The 23,904-nt window shown below is 39.8% G+C and overlaps 1 protein-coding gene and 1 long non-coding RNA gene across 2 annotated transcripts; one reads left to right on the top strand and one right to left on the bottom strand.

Annotated features, from left to right (window-relative positions):
• The first annotated feature begins 2,657 nt into the window (after nt 1-2,657).
• On the top strand, nt 2,658-10,889 carry SAMD9L (sterile alpha motif domain containing 9 like). The gene is made up of 3 exons (XM_035318708.1): nt 2,658-2,784; nt 2,978-3,083; nt 5,036-10,889. Exon 3 carries the CDS (start codon nt 5,037-5,039, stop codon nt 9,792-9,794), a length of 4,758 nt encoding a protein of 1,585 aa, XP_035174599.1. The 5' UTR covers nt 2,658-2,784; nt 2,978-3,083; nt 5,036; the 3' UTR covers nt 9,795-10,889.
• A 1,224-nt stretch (nt 10,890-12,113) lies between these two features.
• Nucleotides 12,114-13,489, bottom strand: LOC118162532. The gene is made up of 2 exons (XR_004748500.1): nt 13,414-13,489; nt 12,114-12,540 (listed from the first exon to the last, which is right to left on the bottom strand). It is a non-coding gene; the product is annotated as an uncharacterized LOC118162532 (long non-coding RNA).
• Nucleotides 13,490-23,904: the final 10,415 nt, after the last annotated feature.

The raw sequence follows: 23,904 nt of genomic DNA, 5'->3' as shown, positions 1-23,904 counted from the left end.
ACATGTGAGAGAGTGATTCGGCTCTGTGGGCCAGCTCACTGCACAAGTACACAGTGCAAGAGAAGAGGCCAGAACCTGGGGAAGCTTGATGGTTCTTCAGAGGCAACGCTGATCAACACAAGCTGCTGTGGAAGGTCAGTGTAAGAGCCATCCGTTAAATGTTCATGCAGAAGAATGGTTGCAACATCATCCTCTACAAACACAGCTTAGGGAAACTCCGTCCAAAGCAATACAATCAGGAAATAGCCAGCGATTTAAGAAAACGAAACTAACACCCACAGAGCTTCTCAACAGATAACTGACCTGACATAGTAGAAGCATAGCTGCTCTCTTCACGAGCACTAAGAGCTTGCAGCCACAGGTTTATGCCTGTGGAGGTTTCCTCAGGCTGTGATCTGACCAGAGAGCACACCTGAGCAAGGGTGGGATGGGTGGCACTCTGAACATCAGTCCTGCTGCCTGACAAACCATGAACCACATGGAAACAGCCTATACCAACCTGTCTGCTGCTCCTAAAAGACTAGCAGGTTCTGCTGTCTCTGGTTTGGCTACTTAGTGCTACAGTGCTCATGAGACTTGCTCCCAGGGAAAAGGATCACTTTCCCTACACTTACACTAGTGAAAGGATCACCTTTCACTACACTTTCCCTATTCAGCAACTGAGAATTTAAGGAAAAGACAAGGAATGTATCTTACTGTGGACCTGTGGCACTGGGCAGAAAGTCTTCCTTTGCTGCCTTCTCTAAGGAACTGATAATGGTGACCACTGAATGCAAATTTAAGCAAGAGAAGCGAGTTCAGCAAGATTGGGCTCCTCATTTTTTTTAATCCTTTTGTAATTTTTTGATAGAATTGCTTTTGTGTTAGGGCATAGGAGCAGCTGCTGGCAAGAGATGGAGTTTCCATGGGATTGTCAAAGAAAGCAGTGATGCAAGAGAAAAAGAGAAATGCACTTTTTTGAAAATGGTCTCTTGGGTAAAGCATATCATTTTGAAAATAATAATAATAATAATAATAAAGCAAACAACACATTAGGCACAAATAGTATGCTGTATGCTTCCATAACAGTAGTTACAGAGCTCTCAAGAACTAATAAACTACCTCTATTGATGTCTATTTTATAATAGGCATGGGAGAAAGGATAAAGATATAATTCTTTAGCAAATGTCTGTGGCTGAGGATATTGCAGGAAGGAAAATGCTGAAAACCACATCCCATTTATTAAATCTTTAATTATATCTAATACAATTTTGAAACAAAAGGAAAAAAAAAAAGTTTTTTTTTTTTTTTTAAAAAAGTATTTCTTGTTAGTGCAAAACTACAAATGCATTTTGCAATGGGTTGCTCCATATCATTGAGATATAACACAGTGGTCTACAAGCTGTACTTTGGTCATTGTAGGATTTATAGAACTGATATAAATGGATAATTCACAGCATATTTTGGCAAGTTTAGTTTTTATATCAATAAAGTACTTCATATCGAGTCCTCATTTGGAAAAAATCAATAACAGCAAGTGTGAAGTCCGCAAAGCTGTGAATCTGAGGCTCAAAGGACTCACAGTGTTATTCAACATCTACAACAATCACATGGTACTTTATCAGATGAAACACACTTTATCAGATGAAACACATTGCAGGTACCAATTGTACTGCATTTATGTGGCAAGGTTTTGGTAGCAAGGGGGCTGCAGGGGTTCCTTCTGTGAGGAACCCAGAAGCTGCCCCATGTCAGAAAGATGTTGGAAGCAGCTCCGGCTGGCTGCAAAAAGGACCCATCCATGGTGAGCAATGCTGGTTGCACCTCTGTGAGAGCAAATTTAAGACAGGGGAAAAAAGATGTTTTAACAGCAGCTGGGAGAGGAGTGAGAAAATGTGAGAGAACCAGCCCTGCAATCCCCCGGTCAGTGCAGCAGGAGGGCAGGAGATGCTCCAGGCACCCAGTATCAGTTCCCCTGCAGCCTGTGGAGAGGCCCCTGGTGGAGCAGGCTGTCCCTCTGCAGCCCATGGGTCCCACATGGAGCAGATCTCCACGCTGCAGCCCATGGAGGAGCCCACATGGAGCAGGTGGATGTGGCCTGCAGGAGGCTGCGGCCCATGGAGAGCCCCCGCAGGAGCAGGCCCCGGGCTGGAGCTGCAGCCCGTGGAGAGGAGCCCATGCAGGAGCAGGGGGTCTGGGGGGAGCTGCCGCCCGTGGGGGACCTGTGCTGGAGCAGTTTGCTCCTGGGGGATGGACCCCATGGTACGGAGCTGTGTGGGAGCAGTTACTGAGGAGCTGCTACCTCTGGGAAGCCCCTGTTGAGGACAGACAGCATCCTGTAGGAGGGACCCCATGTGGAGCAGGGGCAGAGAGTGACTGAAAGAGCAGTGGAGGTGAAGTGTCAGGGACTGACCACAGCCCCCAGGGGGTTAGTTTCTTTTCTTTGTTTCTCACTGCTTTAGCTTGTTAGTAATAGGTAATAAATTTCATTAATTTTCCTATGCTGAGTCTATTTTCCCTGGATGGTAACTGGTGATGTCCCTGTCCTGACCTCAGAGAAGCTCCATGAGCTTCTTTTCATTGCATTTCCCCTCATAAGGGAACCACAGTGTTTTCCCAGCTAGGAAGAGGCAAAGCAGAAGCAACTCTGCTTTGCAAAAGAGAAAGCAAAAGGGGAGGAGGGAACTAGAACCTCCTGTACCTACTTCCTCCAGCTTCTTTGCAACACCCAGCTTCAAAGTTGCATAGTCTAGAGCATCTTAGTCACAGATATGGAAGTGTGAACTAGAAGCACGCAAGAAAAAGGTAAGGAGAAATAAATATTCTGTAGAATGCACTGTTATCTGTCTCCTCCAAAGATGTGTGTTTGCCACTACGAAAAAGTGGCTGTAAGTCTATAAATGCACTTTTCCTCCTACTATTTCTGATCCCAGACTTCTCTTCAATGTTTATAAACTAATATTAGGGTGGTTTGTTTTGTTTTGTTTTTCGTTAATAGCTTAGAAGAGTAATTCAGCTGAATTTTAGCTTTTGTGTATCCTGCTTGAACAAAATACACTTATTGGACAACTATAGGAAGAAAACTGCAGAACAGAACAGTTACAGTAAGTACACACATTTAATTCTAGTCTGGAATATTTTATGAATATGATGTCTTAGTCTGATACCATTTCTTGTTTGAGACATTAATTTTATACATAAGATGATCTATAAGCTACTAAAATAAACTCTTCCAAATCTTCTGTAAAATTTTTTGCACATGAAAGGTGGCTGTTAGGAGATTACAATGAATTAATCCCAAGGAACATGTCCTGAAAGAAATTATTCTGCAGAAATAATATAGTAGAATGATTCTCTGCTGGAAAAGAATGTCTATAAAATACTTCAGTGGGTCAGAATCATTAACTAGCCAGTAACATGAAACCTAGAAACACTACATCAAAACGAGGAAATGAAAGTATCCCATTCCCAAGCTTTGTCTCACTGGGGGGGGAGGGGGTCCAAACTTTAAAACACAGAGTAATTGTTTTAAAGGTCATAAACATGTTTGCTTCTATGTTAGGAGTAAATTGTGCCTCTATTGTAAACTGCAAATTTGGTGGGATTTAAAGTCATAATTTTACACTGCTGGCTTGAATAGTCTCCGAGCCAGAGAAGGGCTTTACTTTCAGTTTCTTTTCTCGGCCTTCAGATACCCTGGGTGGAGTTAATGGTGAGGATGATAGCCAGATCAGTTTTGACATAAAAACAGTGAGTCTATTTCCCTCTGCATCCCCGATTTTTAATATGTGCTTACTATAGTGTTTTTCTAAAGAACTAGAAACTAGTTTTCCTTCTTCTTCTGTGACTAGAGGGAACAGTCTGTTGAGAGCAAAGCCAACTGCAGTCTTCCCCAGCCTACTCCCCACCTTTGCTTTGTGCCCTGGCAGTTCATTAGTTAAACCAGGAGGCAGCTTGACCAAAGCTATGAAGAAAGCAGTACTCCAGCACTAGCTATAAGAAATCCCTATTGTTGCTCTTATTAAAGCTCATGTTTTAGGAAATCGTGATAGATCGAGGAAAGCATGTTGCTAGGATGGGTTAGATAACAAAGTGTTCTTTCAAGAAACAAAATTTCTTCAATGGAAAAAAGTCTATGAATTTATTTTGTCTCAAGAATAATCAGGTACCAACAAGAAAAGAATATTACCACTAAGGTAATGACTGTAGCTGGGTGTAATTCCATAACAAAATACAAATTTCAGAGGAATAAATATAACTATCCTAAAGGAATTGAGGGGATGAAGTAAAATTGGACATTACTAAGTGAAATCTTTTCTCTTCCCTTCATTTCCCTTCCCTTCCTTTCCCTAATTTTCCATGTGCTTCTTTATTGAAAGTTTATGCCAAAAGTACAAATTCAATAGGATCAAGTGGATTGTAAGATGCTCTCCTCCCTGTCACTCATCTCCACAAATGCTGCTGAATTGATTTTGAGAAACCTCAATGAATATAAAATGTACTGCAAACGTAAAATGGTAAATAATTTCCTTTCATTTGCAGTAGCAGCAGTTGAGTAATCACAGCAGTATATTTCTACCCGAAAGTCTCTTTGCAGTGTTATTCAAACAAATTGAGTATCTAACCACACTTTAGGATGAAAAAAGCTTGGAATTTTTCCTTCTCCACCAAACTGTAGCCTTTATGAGAGCCATTTGCGACCATGTTTTTCTATTTGATGGCCCATACAACTGCAAGTTGGTGTCCAAATGACAACAAATAGGCATCAGCCACCATTTTTATGTAGTGTCAGCTATGGAAGTGGTTTAAAAACAGGATTCACATAAAGCTGTTCTGTAAGAAAAAGTAATCTTTCTATCAGAAGCAGATAATGTCTTATATATGATCTGACTTCACATTCCCCTGATGTCCCCTAACTGAACTGCTATATTCCATGTGGCAGATTACACAAATGATGAAATAAAGGGTAGACAGCATCAAGAAAATATGCATTATTCAGTTAATAAGCTATTATAAATCACTTGTTTACTAACACTGTAATTTTTTTTCCCTAAAGAATGGAAAATGCAAACACTGAAAAAAAAGAGAAATTACATTTATATCAACATGCTGAAAAGTGGACAAAAGAAGAAGTCAAACAATTCTTAACTGAAATTCTCAAGATTGATCAGAAATACGCAGAAGTCTTGTATGAGCAAGATGTAACTGGTTCTACTTTGAAACTGTTGACTAAAGCAGATCTGGTGGATATGAGCATACCTCATGGGCCTGCTATTCAAATCATTCATTTGCTGAAAAAGCATGGCATTCTAACTGAAAGTTCAAACCAGGCTGAGGGACAAGAAGGCAGTAAACAGAGTCTTGATGGAGAAGATGATGAAGAAATTGTAAAGAACGAGTGGAAGAAGAAATACAGGTCATTTAATTCCAGTATACTGCAGGATTCTGAACTGGAGCCTGTAGAAGATAAAACAGCAATAAAGTCAGCTGACAAGGAGAATGTATCAGAGAATTCACTGTCAAGCAGCCAGCACCCAACGAGAAACATGTGTATGCCACATCCTTTTGATAATTTCAGTGATGGTACTCGATATATACAACATCATATTCTTAATGTCCCTGAAACAGGGCCACTCAACCTCATTGATCCAGCACATGAATTCAAATTACTTTCCAACACAGAGAATGCACTAGAAGAAGACATTAAAATGAAATTTAGCAATGAAGTCTTTAGGTTTGCTGCAGCCTGCATGAACTCTCGCACAAATGGCACTATTCATTTTGGAATACGTGACAATCCACATGGGGAAATCGAAGGAATAAAAGTTACCAAGAAAGAAGCCTACATCGACCATTTTAATAGATACATTGAAAAGTACTTCGATGAGCAATACATTGGAGCTGCAAAAGCTTGCATTAGAGAACCTAGATTTGTGGAAGTGTTGTTACCAAATGGAACTCCATCAGATACGTTTGTCATTGAAACAGATGTGGTTCCCAGACACTCCATCTGTAATACAAAATATTTCTGTACCAACACATACGACTTTAAGAGCAAGTGTTTCAGAAAAGCTGTCTTCATCCGCGATGGAGCTAGTTCTAAAAATATTAAAAATACAAATGAATTTGAAAAGTTTAAATGTAACTTGACATTGATAGCAGATTCTCGTAAAAGAGCAGAGGAAGAATATAACTTAAAGAAAAAGATGACAACGAATGAAGGACTAAAGCTAGTTAGTCTGCTCACTGGCAACAGAGACATTCTAGATGACTCTTATTATGACTACTACATTTTGGTAACAAACAAATGCCATCCAAGTCAAACTTTACACTTAGACTTTTTACAGGAAATTAAATGGTTTGCTGTGCTTGATTTTGACTCTGAATCAGAAACAAATGGTGTATTTAAGACTTACCAAAAAACTCGAAATGCCAAACTTCACTTCCCATATCATTATGAAAACAAGGTGGGTTCAGTTTCAGAACAAGCTGAGAAGTTGAATTTGCATCAGGAGACAAACTGGATTTTCTGCAATGGTGGATCAGACTTCAAAGGCAATAAACAACTACCATTAGATCCCGCTTCGTGGCAACGAGATAGGGCTGCTGAAGTCAGAAAGATGGTTTCATTTCTTTCACACAAAGACGTAAAGCAGAGTGGGAAGTTTTTAATAGTGTTTCTTTTGCTTTCCCGAGTGGAAAATCCATCGGATCCCCTTGCTGAGACATTTGTTACATTTTACCAAGAATTAAAGGGACTAGAAGACATGGCCTGCATTTGTATTGGTGCAGGTACAGACCAGCGATGGAAAGATCTTCTTCATGCTAGAGGCATAAGAGAAGAAGCACTTTCAAATAAATGTGTTTCTAATTTAACCCTGGAAATGGTAAATGGTACCATCATAAAAGCGAAATCAGTGACACAGTCATCTAAAAGACTTCTGCCCTCCATTGGTGGTTCTACCATTCTTCTAAAGAAAAATGAAGATTTCATAGCAGCATTGGAAATCTTATGTGAAAATGAATGCAAGGACACAGAGATAGAGAAGGATAAAGAACAATTTAAAAAATTCATGAAAGAGCGGGAAAAAGATTTTTATCGAGGTGGTAGAGTGACATGGTGGAATTTTTATTTTTCTTCTGAAAATTACACATCGGTTTTTGTCAAAAGGGATCGTTATGAAAACCTTGAACAACTAATTGTGTCTTCAGCTAACAGTGCTAATCAGTCGCCTGTAAAAATTATCAACCTTTACCACCATCCTGGCTGTGGTGGGACAACATTAGCTATGCATATCCTCTGGAATCTCCGGAAGCAATTCAGATGTGCTGTTCTCAAAAACAAAACGAGTGATTTTGGAACACAAGTGGCAACTTTAATCACCTATGGAGCAAGCAAGGACAGTGGCTATTTACCAGTGTTACTTCTTGTGGATGACTTTGAAGATCAAGAAAATGTCTATCTTCTGCAAAAAGAAATTCAGGCAGCTATAACAGAAAAATGTATTCAGTATGTAAATCCTTTAGTGATCATTTTAAATTGTATGAGATCTCAGAATCCTGATGAAAATTCAACAATCAATTCCTTGAACAGTATTTCTTTAAAACAGATTCTTTCTGAGAAAGAGCAAAGGGCATTTGAACAGAAACTAAAAGATATTGAAAAGATGCATCCAAATCCCAATAATTTCTATTCTTTTATGATTATGAAGGAAAACTTTGATCCAAAGTACATAGAAAAAGTGGTTAAAAATACCTTGCGTAACTTGAATATAAACTCTAAATCAGCACAACTTGTTTACTATCTCACGCTCTTAAATGCTTATGTAAGAACATCTACACTTTCAATATCACTATGTGAAGATTTCTTGGGAATTAATTCTCGAGAGACAGGCAACAAAGTTAAACTGATAGAAAAAATGGGAATTTGTTCCAATATTTTAATGTATGTTCAAGTACAAGAATACACGACATACCAAGGTCTACGCATCATTCACCCATTAATAGCACAGTGGTGCCTAACAGAATTTAAACTAACCTATAACTTGTCTAAAAGTGAAATTACATTGCGATTATTGAAGGAGGATTTGCTTTATGAGAATTCATTAAAACAAGACAAACTTATTCGTGATATATTAACCCTACTGATTACTAGACAGCGCAAAGAACATGGCTATGAGTCAGACACATGGTTCTCCCCATTAATTGAAGCCATTCATAAGGAAGAAAAGTCTGTTAATGTGGAATGTGTGTTAAAACAAGCATCCACTAGATTTAAGAAAAACGGTCACATTTGCCAAGCCTTGGCAAGATACTTCTACATTAAAGAAAATAAATTTGACTTAGCATTATTCTGGGCCAAAGAAGCCAAAGACCGAGCACCACACAGTTCATACATATCAGATACACTAGGTCAAGTCTTTAAACGCCAGCTAAGATACTGGGTAGAGCACAGAGGAAAGAGTGCAGCCCTAACAGCTGAGGAACTGAAGTATTTGCTAGATCTTGCTCAAAATGCTTCATGGGCTTTCAGAATATCTCAGCAGCAAGCTAAGAATGCAGACATTGAACAGCATTTGCAGCATCAAAAACTTAAAAGAAAGTTTCAAAATTACAATACTTTGGGTTATCAGGGAGAGATAGAAACTGGTCTTTATGTTATTGATGTCCTGCAGCACATTCCCTTTTTCAGCAAAGAAGACTCACAGTGTAGGAAAAGAATGATAAAGTATCTATCAGGAAATAGTGATTTGAATTTAGATAGCCCTAGCATAGAGAGTGAGGCTCTTAAACATTATTCCAGCTTTTTAAATAATTTGCGATCACAATTAAAAAGGGCATTTGACTTCCTTGAAGACTACTTTGTGTTTTTCAAAACACAGACAAATGAAAGAGAAATTGTAGAGGCGAAAATGTCTGAGACAGTTCGAGAATGTTTTACAAAATACACAAAAATATTTTGTGATTCCAGTGTTGAGCAACTGAGAAGTCAACAGGTCTTAGGGCGGCCCTTGTCTCAGAAAATAGAAGCATACAGAAAGACTGTGGAGGCTTCCAAAGCAGACTCATTTTCTGGAATTTTGGCATACCTTTACAAAAGCCATAGAAATGCTGACAGAGAAATAGAAGACATAGTAAATGCATATGCATTTCTATGTGAGGAGAATTCACAAGCAACTCTGAAGGAAAAACAGAATTTTATTTTGGCAAATGTTGTTCTGAACTGCATTAAACCTGAATCCACCAAGTTACGTCATTTTGAGGAGCTGAGAAGTCAACTTGTAAGTATTCTAGAGAAAGTGGAACCAAATTCATACTGTGTAGAGCCTTTCTTCCTTGCCTCTTTGTTGTTCTGGCCAGAAAATAGAAAACAACTAAATGAAGATTCTAGAAAAATGGACAACTATGTTAGACACCTAAGTGAATCTTTCAAAGAGCTCTATGGAACTGTGTGTCGTTCCAAGCAACCTGTAGCTCATTTCTATCTTGCAAAAGGCAGGGGCCTAAACAGACTTGTTCACAAAAGAAAGATAGATCAGCTTTTTAGCTCACTTTCAGAACAGGAACTGAATGTCTTCTGGCAGAATGGAAATATCTGGAAGGAAAAGGCTGTTCATGATCTTTTGCTTCCTTTGGATGGAAGAGCTGAGGGTACAGTTATCTACATAAACTATGGCAGCAATGAACCCTTTAGGATACCAGTGAAGCCTGTTCCTTCATGTCTACTGAAAAATGGCCCAAACATACAAAGAGTGTCTTTTTACCTTGGCTTTTCCATCGCTGGTCTCTTGGCATACAATGTACGCAGTTTATAATTAAAACAATAAGGATTTCAGGTTCAGGTTTTCAGGCAAAATCATCCTTAGCATTTTTTTACCAATAACTATAAATGAAAATAAATGGCTGTCCATCATGCTTCCCTCCTCAGTACGCCAGTCTTCGTGCTTAGCTAATAACCAAGCTGTACATATTGTGAAAGGACAGAAGCACTTTTACTCTCTCATAGCGTTTCTAAATGTGTGATTGTTAAAGATACTACTACTTTCTGCTCTTCTGTAAAAACACCCTAGTTGTCATTGGAAGCCAAACAGATTTTCTTCTTTTGTGGTGGGCCTACTTCCAGTGAGCTCCTTCCAGTGATGGATGGATACATTTCTTAAGTTTGATCCTTGCAAAACCATGCAATTTAAATATTTTAAATGGTCGCCAACTGCATTGACTTCCTCACATGTGTAAAACTGCCTGTAATGTTCAGGCATGATGTTCCAAAAAAGTAAAATATACTGGTGTGACACCAGAAACAACAAGTTACTGCTCCCTAGGTGGGAGGCGGGAGTGTGCAAAGTGTTGCATTTTACACTATGTGTATGTGATTCATGACAACTAGAGGAGTTCGATAAAATTAGCACCTTGAGAAATGTCTGAAGGATTGATCTTTTTTCAGCCTATGAGTCCTCTTTGCTCTCAGTGTCAGGTAGGCAAAAATAAATGACTTCTCAGCAGAAGATTAATAAAAACAAATCAACGACAACAAGAAAAGAACAAAGCAGCATGTCATTCTGGTGTAGTGCAGCTCTTCTTTCAGTTGCAAATATGCCAAAGCAGCTTTATTATATAATCCGGACTATAGCCAAAATACATTTCTGTTGGCAACTTCCTATTGCAATGACCATCTCCCACTGATTGCATGCTTTGTTTTGCTTTGTTTTGTTTTTAATAGTATGGTTTTATTTCATGTAGGATACTATAGAGTCAATTTTCATAGTAATTCATTATTTGCTCTAATTGGTTCTTAGGAGATCACTGTACAATTTACCAATGACTATTTACCCTTCCAAATAAAGATTTACAGCAAATAACTTGCAATGTCTTCATGGCAACTGAAGACTTCATCTTAGTCCGTCATGTCTCAATAACTGCAAGTTTAAGACATGTCTGAGAAAGAGCAATAACTGTGAGGGGCAGGAGAAATGGAGCTGATGTGGAGGAGACGATGCTGGAAATGCATGGAAGAGGACAGTGTTGGGGATGCGGCTAGAGAAATGCGGCTCCTTCCAGGATTTCCAGGATGCGGCTCCTGGAAAACAGCAACCCATGCTGCGCCTGGGACACCTTTGAGGGACTGAGACATTACCCACACTTGGGTAAAGGAAACAAGTTAGAAGGAAGGAGCTGCGCCACGTAGAAGGAGGAAAAACATATGAGAAGCAAGAAGCAGCACAAAGACACTGCACATCGATGCCAACCTTCTCTGCTGCCCCTCGCCTTGCCAGAGGGATTGGGAAGGGCTGAGAATAAAAAACAAAGTAGGACATGGAGAGGAGAGGTGTTGCATTGTTTGCCTGGGGAAAGGAGAAGAAAAGCATTTCCCTAACGATGGTTTTAAGGTCCCTTCCAACCCAAACCATTGTACGATTTGATGATTCTATGTGTTTGCTTAGTTGTCTTTTTGGTTTCTCCATGGCCCAATTAATAATTAGAAGTTTTTGTTAATTGGCAATAAATTAAATTTCTCAATTTGAGGTTCTTTTTCTCATAACATGCACATTTACTAATAACCCTTGTAATGTGGCATAGTGATTACATGCTAGGCACCACACTATATGTCTGTGTGAGTTTACAGAAATACAGATTTTATTATTTTTATGTATCTGCCTGTTTGTTATAAAATTGTATTTTTATCACCAGTAACTCATTAATACAGATAGTTTATATCCTTAACTGTGCACTGTTGAACTGTATTTTATGATACATGACTTTAAAAGTATTTCCTATTTTCTATTACTTTGTAAGACCAACTTCTTTATAGTTCTTAGCTTTTTTAATCTTTGAAAACTTAAGCTCTCCCATGCCAAATACCTGCCTCAGACTTACCTTGTGTTAATTAAAGGCAACGGGCTCAGTAGCTTCCAAGAGTCAGGTCAAGAAAAAAAAACATGTTGCATTGCCTATACTAAATAACTCTTCCAACTTTTTCCAGTATGCTCAGGAGTAATTGGAGTAGTTCCTAAAACAGTTTTTACAGAAAAGGTAGAGGTGAGGGAAAATATGACAGAGTAAATATGATTTTACTAAGTTGCAAGGCCTGAAAAGACTGCCATTTATATATGGGCACATGCAAACTTAGGTTTTAACAGCAAAGTCTTTATGCAGTCGACAGTCCCAGAAGCTGCAGGTCCGGGCTGTCATGGGCCAAGCCTAAGCTGTCACTGCTGAGCCCAGAAACCTGGCGGAGGCAACCTGATTCAGCCGGCTTGCACAGAGACCAAAGCTAGGCCGGCAAGGGGAGGGAGAAGCCGTTTGACTTTCACAGGCGAGGGCAATGTTATCTCAGCAGCTCCCTCTGCTGTGTGGCCCAGCTGTTGGAGCAGACAAGGTCCTCACTGCACCCAAGAACCTTCGTGGAGCGTGAACTCCTGTGGAGGATCAGGAGTTTAGGAATCCACTCCTGGAGGAGTGCAAGGCCTGCAAGCATCAGTTTAGGATGTGGAATTTAAGGGCACTGAGGATTCTTCTCTAAAATCACACCCAGAAGTACACAACACGGAAGGGGCTTCACAACTGGTGGTAAAAAGGAAAATTTCCATTAAGGTGAGCGGAAAGGAAACGGCCTGGAGCATGGCTGCAACGACTGAGGATGAGAACAGTGGCAGGGACTAGAGTAGGTAAGAGGGAACAAGAGAAGGGAAGGCAAAGCAAGGCAAGGCAAAATGGAAGGCAAAGCAAGGCAAGGCAAAATGGAAGGCAAGGCAAGGCCAAGGGAGAATGGAAGGCAAGGCTAGGGAACAAGTACAGGTACTGGTATGCACACTAGCAATACTATGAGCTGAGTGAGCCAGAGAAAAAGGTATGTGCACAGGGTATTCACAGTCCCTTGGCTGTAAGCCTGTAGAGGATTGTATTTCCTACAGGAATACTTCCTGGGCTGAAGACTTCCAACTTACACTGCCACAGCAGCGACTGTCGGACTTACGAGGTAAGACAGAACAAATGGAGGTTCTCTAGAAATGAGAAAGTGGAGGATGATGCAATGTCTTCTAATAGTTAATAGGCAAAGAATGTAGCAAAAAGGAAGGTAGTAAAATATTCTGAAGACCCAAAGTGGGCATGGAGTAAAGGTAAAAATGTACAGTAAGAAAGATTCAAGCTATATCCTAGCAAATAATCATCATCATCATCATAAATCAGTAAAAGTAATGAAGTACAGGGATAGAGTGATATGTCATGGAAAGCTCTTTGCAGATCTTGAAAAATGAAAACATTTGAGATAATAAATTCAATAGTTTTAAGTGAGCTTATATGTTGTAGAGCACTCTAGAAGATCTCTTAAACTTTTTTTCAGACCTACTTTTCCATAACTTAGATAAGAAAGCCCTCATAGGATCACATACTCCTGCATAGGACTGCCCTTCCTTAAATGTTTCATGCATCTACCCAGTCTCACATAAATTTTCTGTAGCTCTGAAGGCATTAGAGCAAAGGTGTGCATACCTCAAATCCTCCCCATTGCGTAGGCACACAGATTACATCTGAACTTAAGGAGACACATAGCAAAAGGTCTTTTTTCCTCCTGAGAAGCCCAACTGATGTGGACAGAGGGGTTGTGGGAGCACAGAGCAATCAGCTACAGACTATAAGAATTAGCTAAATTCTGCACAGCTTATATGTTTGATTACAGCTGAGACTATTCCTGTGATGTGGTAGTATCATTACAAACACCTTTTTGCTGAAAAAAAAAAAAAAAAAAAAAAAAATCACAAATCAGATCTCCAAAATCATGAGATTTCCATCTGAAACCATGAGATTTATAAATATGTGAGGGCTTTTACACTGCCTTTTGGCTTTAAACTACTCTGTCTTCTTTTGTCAACATGTGAAAATTTCAGATCAAAGTCAACTAAAACAAAAAAGAAAGTGTTTCCCTCTGCCCATATGAATGGAGATTTCACTTACTGTCTGCACACATGTAAGAAAGGAGGACAACTGCATCTTCTCCTAAGAGAGTGTAAGCCTTACCTTTCCTATTACTGTGTTAGCCCTTTTCCCTTGCACTTTTCCATTTCTTTATTTCCCTGCTGTGCCAAGGCTATGAAACACAAGTAGGAAGTGAGCATCCAAGAATCACAAAGCAATGCCTTTATGTATCAGATTTTCTTGTTATTTCTCAATAAAGATTCATGTGAGCTCCAGAGATCTTAAAACACAATACATGTACATGTAATGATGTATAACATCAGAAAGTAAATGTAATGCAGATAGCAAATATATATATATATATTTTCTAAATTATATATCTTCCACTGTTGCACCAGAGTATAATTTCTTCCTGGAAATCAGTCCATATTCCTTCTTCTTTTCCTTGCAACACTTTTTTTTTTTTTTTTTTTGTCTGGACTCTTTTCTTCCACCTAGTTCCAAGCAGAAGTGAAGGCTCAGGCAGCAAAGGTAGCAAAGACACACCACAGTGCTCAGGTAACTGCTCAACTCCCCATTGCATGGCCAAATGAAAAGGGCAAGTCCGTTTCTTACAGTTTGAGCTGTTCTTTCTCCATATTGGAAACATGACCTTCATATAGCATTTCCTTTAAAATGAATGTAAGACTGCTCAAACAAATCAATTGGGTATAAAGAGCACAGCTGTTTTTTGTTTGTTTGTTTCTGAAAAGTTTAAATTGAACTTTGCAGAAGAGCCAATATAATTTGCAGTGTTTATACTGGTATATGTACATATACCATACATATATATGTAGTATATATGCTGCGTTACACATCCTACAGTTTCCCTTCTGGGTTTAGATTTCATATGGAGATTGAGGTTATCCACGTAATTTTCCTCACCATGCTGGCAGCTCTGAATTAACTTTTATCTTGCACAATCAAGAACCTGGAGTGTTGGGGAATATAGTGTGAAGATACTGAGCCACCTGTGGCTGAGCAGCAGTTTAGCTGTATTCATATAATGTTGCATTCACATCTTTTCCAAAGGCGCTACCAACCAGGTACCAGCCCCCCACAAATGTACCTACCCTCCCCATGACGGCCTCCCCAAGATGCAACAAAATGGAGTGACCATACTCTACATACTTGTACATAAGATGTGACATGGCTTCTGTACTGTTGGACAGGTACAGAAGAATCACACTCATTTGGGAGATTATACCATGGAAGAGGTAGCTTGAGAAGCACACAAACTATCAAAGCTGGGCCACTGGTCCATGTTCAGCAAGGATTACCTTCACCTCTTTTCCTTTATTCTCCTCTTCCTGGACTTTCTTCTATGGCATCTCTGACAGTGAAATAACCAGGCTTTTTCTTCCCATTCGTGCCTCTAAAAACTTGGATCTATGCAAAACTCCTGCCTGCTTGCCACCTTTAGATGTCCCATTATGAAGGACAATGAGAGTTGGAGAACTGAGTGTGTCTAACCACCCATGCCAGGTCGCAGCCACAGAGATCCCATGACAGTAACCAACATGCTTAACTGGTCACAGAGCTTCCTTGATCCTCAGATCCTAGACCCAGGGCAAAGACAACTTTAGCATCAAGCCATCCTAACTGTATTCCTTGGGAAAAGCATCCACAGAGGACATATAGATGCTTGACATTGGAGGAGATTCCAGCCATCTCTTAGAGGAAGAGATCAAAATTATTTTTGTGATTCTGCCCCCTCTGCAGTTGTACCACCTCCTGCTGTTGTTATAGTCCCATCCCTAGACAGTCAAAGATTAGCTATCTTTATCACCACACTCACCTCCTTTACCTATGTAAAGGATGAGTCTGTCGAAACGAAAGCACTTCCTCTTTTCACCATACACAAGATATAAGTAATTCAGCGACATCTGACAACTTATTGGATTCCTACTAAATGCAGTGATGAAATACATGCCAACAGCATATCTAAACCTAGAATGCCTTTCATTCAGACTACCCTACTTTTGCACGTCTTGTAACTTAGAGTGGTGCATTTACTCAGCCAGCTGTCTGTATTAATTCCACCTCTCTCAGTAATTGCTGCACTACCGACACTGCAGCCCAGCAAGGCTCCAAGCACAGGACTCTGATGCTCTCTTAGACCCAACGGAGGAGTTGTGCTGCTGCTTGGAAGGAGTCATCTTCAGCCCTATTCCCACCTCTGGCTGGTGAAAGGAGCAGTGTCTCTGCTATTCACACTTTATAGATTTATTTCAGACCAAACCTGTATGGCCCAAGGACTTCTACAGAACAAATATGCTTTGTGTTATTTCTGTTTTTTGTTTGTTTGTTTTTGTTTTCTCACACAGATGTGTATGAGACTTAAAAGTTTATGGCTGAAATAAATTAAAATATCTGCAGGACAGGAAAATAAAGGAAGACAAAATTTATCACAAATGAGAGCTGGGCTGATCTAATGTTGACAAGGCAGGCGCTGATGCAGTCCTTGCGGCAGAAGCAACCAAGATGATTCACATAAAAACACAACAATAGTGAAACCTGTGGAGAACCCCATGGCAGGTCGGAGCTGACTCCAGCCCGGGGAAGGCAGTGAGAGGAATCATGTTGGAGGAAGAGGACTGCTCGTATGATAACCACGGTTGCAGAAAAGAAAGAAAAAGAAAAAAATACTAAAAATAAAAAGGCCAAACATTGAATTCTTAGCACCTATCCGCCACAGAATATAAAAAGGGAACCGAAACCTCCGCGGGCGGCCTGCGTGAGGCGCGGACACAAAATGGCAGGCGGGGGGAGCCGCGGGCAGCGCGGCCTCGGGGCTCCGGGGCGGGCAGCAGGCGGCGCTCCGGCTCCGCGAACCCGGGGCCGCCGGCCGCTGCGGGGGCCTCGCTTCTCCATCGGGGCCACGCGTGTCCCGTGGGGCCCACGTAGGCCGAGGGGAAGGGCTGCTGCCGCCAGGGGGGCGAGAGGAAAGGCGCTTTGGTCTCCGCGGTCACTCTGCAGACACCTCTCCTCCCGCCTGAGGGGAATGAGGAAAATGTCGCCCAGACGCGCCTGGGGAGCAGCCTCAGGGGAACGTCCGTCAGCCGTAGGGAACGCACTCCAGAAGCAAAGTCACTCCTACCAGCAAAGCCCAGCCTGAATGGGACAGGGCATTCCCCTGCCACCACCTCACGTGGCCGTACCCTCCTGAGATGTCACGAGTGGAGGCTGGAGGGGAACCTGTCCAAGGGTATGACAACTGCCAGTGCAGGCATCAGGTGCTCTCCTGTCACCGCTGCCATCTCCGCAGGTGATGAGCAGAAGGACCAGAGCCCAGTCGGGTCCCCCCACAATGGGATGTTTTACACAGGGCCTCGGGTCCATGGGGCCATGATGGAAGAGTTAATGCATCCAGAGTAAAAAAAGCTGTGTTTCCTCTCCCAGCAATGGCAGGAGTGGGTCTGGGCTTGCCTTGAGGCCTTACCCCTGCTGAGGAGAGCCAGCAGCATGGGAAGTTTCTCAGTTTGGGCTGATTCTAGCTAGAAGCCCAGATGCCATCCAGCGAGGTGAGTGTTGATCATGACAAATTCTTATTACTTAAACTTAAGTGCTCTGTGCTGCTGAAAGCTATTTCTAGTTTCCCTTTGCCTATTGGAACCACAGACCTTCAGTTTGTGTAACCTGTCACAAGGCAACTTCTGACTTCCTCTTCATTGGCATTTGCTTGTTCCTTGCTGTTTCTTAAAAGCTCAAGATGAAGGACATGCTCTTTCCTACTCAGCAGCTGTGTTCCCTAAGAGAAGTTTAGGGCTCTACCATTTCTTGCAGATCCTGTACTTCAGATGCAGTGTCTCAACAGAGACTGAGCCAAACAGCAGCACTAACTTCAGTGCAACTGTGACTGCCTTTGAAAACATCTGGCTTCACAGCAGGTATGGGACTGAAAGCTAGCAAGCTACCATAGCAAGGAATACAGTAAGAGTTATAGATTAATAATGATAATAGGAGTGAGAAAAAGGGGAAGAAAAAAAAATCTTCTTGCTAGTTTCCTGCCTTCTTCAGTGGTGACTCCTGTATTTTAAGTTTTGTAATTTAGGGAAATGGAATAAGAGCACATACTGACTTTATAAATTCAATCAAGATGGATTCACTTTATGCATGTGATGGGAAAACAAAACATAGGAAGAGTTACAAAAAATAGCTTAGACAGTCAACACTGAGTGCAATGCTACACGAATTACCGCCTCATGACAAACTGATCACTGGAACATAAGAAACCAACAGCTGAGATCCTTGGTAAAACTCCTATAGGGATCAGCCTATAGGAATTTTCAAGATAATGATGGTCTTTTGGGCCACACAGATCATTTGGGAGTTACATGTTGGTATATGGACATGCTCTCCCAAAAGGCCAAGTAGAATACAAAGATAGGGCAGCAATGAGAATGTTGTTAAAAGGAGAAACAAAATGCAGTTTTCAAGTCCAGCCTAGTTAATCTGTAACAAGTCTTGCAAGTACGGTTTCTGCAGAAGAACAAGAAAATACAACTGATGTTTATGGTTAAATTTCTTCAGTCTGCAGTCATCTTGAAAAGCAAGTATCACAAGAAACAAAATGAACACAGTAGCAAAGAGATATCACCCTTCTTGAAAATAAGCTCAAATGTCAAGAAATTAGGGTCTACAGTGTGATAATAAGATACACTGGTGTGTGAACTTTCTCTTCCAGAGCTTTACATCTCAATTATCTTTGCCTGGAGATGGTCCTGTGTCAACTTTGCATCTGCATCAGTAACTCATTCTGTTCAGCCATCTGTTCCACAGACATCAAACTGTTAAGTAGCCCCAGTACAAGACAATCTAGTCCAGTAACGCAGAAATAAGAAAAGAAAAATAAAAGAGAAAATAAAAATAAAAAATAAAAGGAAAAAGGAAAAGGAAAGAAAAGGAAAGAAAATAAAAAGAAAGGAAAGAAAGGAAAAGAAAAAAAAATAAAATGAAGAAAAAAGGAAAGGAAAGGAAAGGAAAGGAAAGGAAAGGAAAGGAAAGGAAAAAGAAAGGAAAAGAAAAGAGGGAAGGGAAGGGAACGGAAGGGAAGGGAACGGAAGGGAAGGGAAGGAAAAAAGAAAAAAAGAAAAGAAAGAAAAGGAGATCTCATTACCACTTGAATTCACAGGCTTTCCTGTAAAAAACACAATATTTTTGATATTGACGTGAACATGGTAATTTGGGGATGAAATTCTTGTTTATAAGAAATTAATTAAAATCAAACACTTAATATGCAACAGCCGTGCTCAGAGGCAAAGTAATTATTGAATTAAACTAGGATTTAAGGTAGTTGCTTCTCACTTTGCAGCCTTTAGTGGGGTTAAGAAAATATTTCTATTATCTAAGATGGCTATTATATCTTAATTTCAACTGCTGGAGAGATCACTACTAATTTATAGTCTTGAATGAGATAGACATTTAAAAACCAAGAACTCAGAAGAAAATTATGATCTGATTGTTGACCTGTGTTCTGGTGCAATATGAGTTAATATGAGTTGTTTTGTTTTTTTTTTAATTTCATATATGATACAAACAGGATTATTATTAGGATTATTATTATTTTTTTTTATTTCAAATGATCTTTTTTTTTTTTTTTTCTCAATTATTATGTCCCAAGACCTTGTAAAGTTATATCTGCTTAATTCAGTGGCTTTGCTAGCTTTCCTATATTTTTTAGCGCTATAGAGCTAAGATAATTAATGACCAGAGAACTAGATTCCATTCTGGCCTGTAAATCTTCAACAGAACTGGTGCTGAAGTTTCAATAACAAAATCATTATTGTGAATGATTACTGAGCCAGAGAAAACCCTTGATTGACATTCAGATTCTTAGCTGAATTTGCAGATGCTGTGAAGTGAGAAGATCTGGTGGGAGGTCTGTGAGAGGCATTGAGATAGGATCTTGCTATAACATTTTTAGAGAACTCTCCTTCAGAGAATCGCTGCAGTCTGTCATTGCTTGTGGGCTTTGGGAAACTGAGACTGCAGAATTGTGCAGGAGCACAAACCCTGTTCAAAGCAAATGAACGCTGTGTTTAAAACAATAAATCCTTTGGCAAATTAACATGTAATACGATTGGCAAATTACCCTGTATTTTTTTCATACCACAGCTCAGTACTTCAGGGCTTTTTATTTTTTAAGGTAACTCTGCCAGGAGCGAGGCAAAGATTCTGTATATAGATTGACCCCATGTACTCCTAACGGATTATTAAATGCAATTACCTGTTGTGACATAATCTCCAATGAAGAGAGATGGATACACAGTCTGATACAGTCTGTGACTGTGTGGCATGCATCCCTTTAGATACTCTAAGCGGTATGTTAAATTTTATTGTGTTCTAAAGGTTTAATGCAACCTTTCTATTTTTACATGATGCTCTGACCTTCATATATATTAATAACGTACAAAGCATGCCCTTAGAGCTGAAACTCGCTCAGCCTTGTTGCATATCTTTCATTTTACCTCTATCTTTGTTTTATATAACACTCCCTACACTGTCTTTTGGAAAGAAACACACCAGACTTGTGTCCCCCAACAAAGCTGTGGTCTCTAAGGAAACTCATGCATTAATTAAGGAATAGTATAATGGGTATGGTTTTGTTTTGTTAACCAGTGCCTTAAGGAACATCGTTTCACTTATGTAAGTATTTTATCCCTCCCCCCACTAGCAAATATCAGCATATTTCTGTTAACTGTCATGTGGGTATGTTCAAAACAATACTTAGGAGATAAAATTTTGTCTTTTGAAATAGCAAGCACATTGGCACATGAATGTCATTTCTGTAGTAACTTGGCACTGTCTTCTCTGGTTACTGTTGTTGGCCTCCTCCTCAAAATGTTCTAGTATTGAAGCCAACACCCATGGCCACACACTGGGTGTGCTTGGCAGCTGCAGGGCCCAGATGCCAACCACTGGAATGCATTTTATGTACCAGTGTCTCTGCCTGTGGCTTGGTTTCCTGGCCAGCCTTTAGCAAAGTCTCTTCTCCGGACTCATCTGGCTCCAGTGCTTGCTGCTCTTGCAGCTGTGGGACTGAAGCAAAAGCAAATTACAGACAAGCTGTCTCACCGTTCCAGGAACTGCTTGCCTGCACCAGCTTCCAGCAGGATACATACACTGAGCCCTTTTAGCATGTGAAGAAGAGATGTCCCACTTGCCTGTATGCATTCTGTGGAGAACCGAGTGCATGGATTGAGAGGGAACCGAAATGGCAGTACATCCGTGGTAACCTAACAGATGCCACTGAAAGGTGATGATGTCAGACATGGAAGCCACAGTCCACTGAACCCCCGAGAGCGGCAAACCTGCAAGAGAATCCAGTTGCCTATTTCAAATTCCTTCTAGTTAAGGCCTTAAGAGTACAATATCATCTCAGCACCAGATATTCTACTTATGAAGGCTTGCATCACTCAGCAGGTAGCGTGGTGAACTCTGTAGATTTATTTCTACTGTTCAATAGGATTAAAAAATAAATAAATAAATAAAAAGTTAAAAAAAAAAAAAAAGAAAGAAGCCACCTGCAAGCAAAATGTCTCATTTTTAATGTTTTTATATTTGTAGGGTTCCCAATCTTAACTCTTTCATTAGAGCATTCCACTGTGGTTTTTCTGCTCCAGTACTCTCTAGACTTCTGTATTTGAGTGGAGAGCTCACTAAAGACATGCCGTGCAGAACACTGGAGGTTTTGCTACACAGCCATCATACAGTAATTGACGTAGCTGCAGTTACATGCATCTGCTAAGACGCTGCAATAAGAAGATATTGATATATCAGATACTGAAACATGCACTAAGTTGAAACTGAATTGCAACAGTTGATTGAATTCCTTTTAAGTGTCCAGTATACTACAAGGATTAATTTTACACCCCTTTCTTGTCCTTGCTTTGGTGCATACAAGGCTAAATTCATTGAAGGGTAATCTCTCAGCTTCCCAGGTTATATTTAAGAATGTCTGTAATCTGAAAAAGTACACACTCGAACTTCTAAAAGTTCTTTAGTTTTGGTTAACCATCTCATCTTCTGAATTGTATTAAAGAACAATTTAAAGAACAATTATGTTGATAGTAAAGAGAACACATCTACTACATGCATTTTTGGACAATGTGTACACACACAAATGGAAAAGTGTGCAAGATAATACTACCTGCTTAATTGGAAGGTGTCCTTTAGGGAAAAAAAAAAAAAAATGTTAATGTAAGTTGTATTCCTTAAATAATACTTCACAAACTTATATCAAAAGATCATGGACAGGATTCCTTTCTTCCATAGCAATGACATTGTTAAGTCTTGTGGCAATATTTACTTCAGTGCCGTCTTGGTGCCACTGGGAGTAGAATTACATCATATTAAGGTCAGAAGCAGATGCAAAGGATTTATGCAAGAATGGGGGCCACGCTGCCTGCAGGTGCCATCTCTAAACTCCTCCAATTGCACCTCTGCAACTACGTGTGAGTGAACAGAATATATCAGTTTATCTACATGTTGAAGAAATTTCACTGTTTTGTCTAGGATTAACTGATTCTTCCATCTTGAACTGCTCATGGAGACACCAAAGTTTGGCTGAAACACTGTGTAAATCTGTGGATCCTTACCCCAGTCTCCCATCTGCTCATCAGTCCTCCAGCAGTCTATTGTGTAGCAGGGCTCTTGCATGTCGTGCATGAGGTGTAGATGGATGTGAGGTTGCCCATTCAGAGGCTTGTTTTGGTCACAGCGTCATTCACTTTCATTTGACATTTTTGGCTTTCATTCTGAATCAGAACAGGCTCAGAACAAGAAATACAAAAATATTACTGAGAAATACAATTAGCTCTCTCTGTCCATGCATTCCCATGTATGGACATTTGAATTCAGTATATCCTGGTGTTATAATGTTTGACCATTCCTAATCTTCATGCAGATTTCTCAGTGCACTATTTTTTGTTTGTTTGTTTGTTTATTTGTTTTCTTAGGTATTTTTGTGATAATATTAAAATACTAAATTCTACACTAGGGTAATATTTGGTTAGGACCCTCTGAAATCCTTGTCTTAGTTCCTATCCTAATATCTAAACTGTGGAAAAAAAAAAAAAGAGAGAGAGAGAGCGAGAGGGAGAGAAAGAGAGAGAGAAAGCCATTTGAATCCATAAAAGTGCAGTGTAAATAAGTCAAGGAAATCAAACTACTCATACACGTTGAGGTGTTATAAATTAACCATGAAAATCTATGTATTATTATAAACTCAAAAAATCTGCTCCATTTTTATCCCTGAAAAGCAAGCAACAAATTAAATCATTTAAACAAAAACATTGGGAACAATACTGTAAACATTTTAATGCCCCATAGAAACAGTTATACCTCTCCAACCTGACAGGGTTTCACAAAGTCAAAGACAATATGGCCAATATACTTATACTATTCCCTGTCTAATTTTTAATAGGGCAGAGAGAATATTCAATACAAGGGGGAAGTCAAAATTTCAAGGCAGTTTAGTTTAGGGAGAGGGTATTTTAGAAACAAAGGTAAAATGTAGAAAATGATGGTGTAGAAAAAGCCATTTATTTTCTGCATTTTATTTCTTATGTCCCAAAGAGTATATCCAGTGAAATTAATAATATAGAATGAGTATCGGTAAGTGACATCTGCTGCACAATGAAAGTCTGAAGAATGCTGCACAACGAATGTCTCTATTGGAATACTCACTGAGACAAAAAGCTTTGCAGTGTTTTTTTTTTTAATATTTATATGAAATGATTCAGGTGTTTGTTTGCATTATATAGATGTTTTCTATGATGTTAAGCAAGAAATAATCTATCAATCAGCCATATGCGCCCCCAGTTTGTAAGAACCACATAAGATAACCATGGGACACATTCATCCAAAAGGCCTGTTATTACCCAGGTCTCAGTGATGAGTGTTCCACTTCTATAGAATTTTCACTCTAAATATACAGCCATCATTCTCAACCTGTTTGTCAAGACATTT

Source organism: Oxyura jamaicensis, chromosome 2 (assembly GCF_011077185.1).
Source record: "Oxyura jamaicensis isolate SHBP4307 breed ruddy duck chromosome 2, BPBGC_Ojam_1.0, whole genome shotgun sequence".
NCBI lineage: Eukaryota > Metazoa > Chordata > Aves > Anseriformes > Anatidae > Oxyura > Oxyura jamaicensis.
Note: the sequence above shows the minus strand (reverse complement) of the source record. Positions and strands in the feature narration are given on the sequence as shown.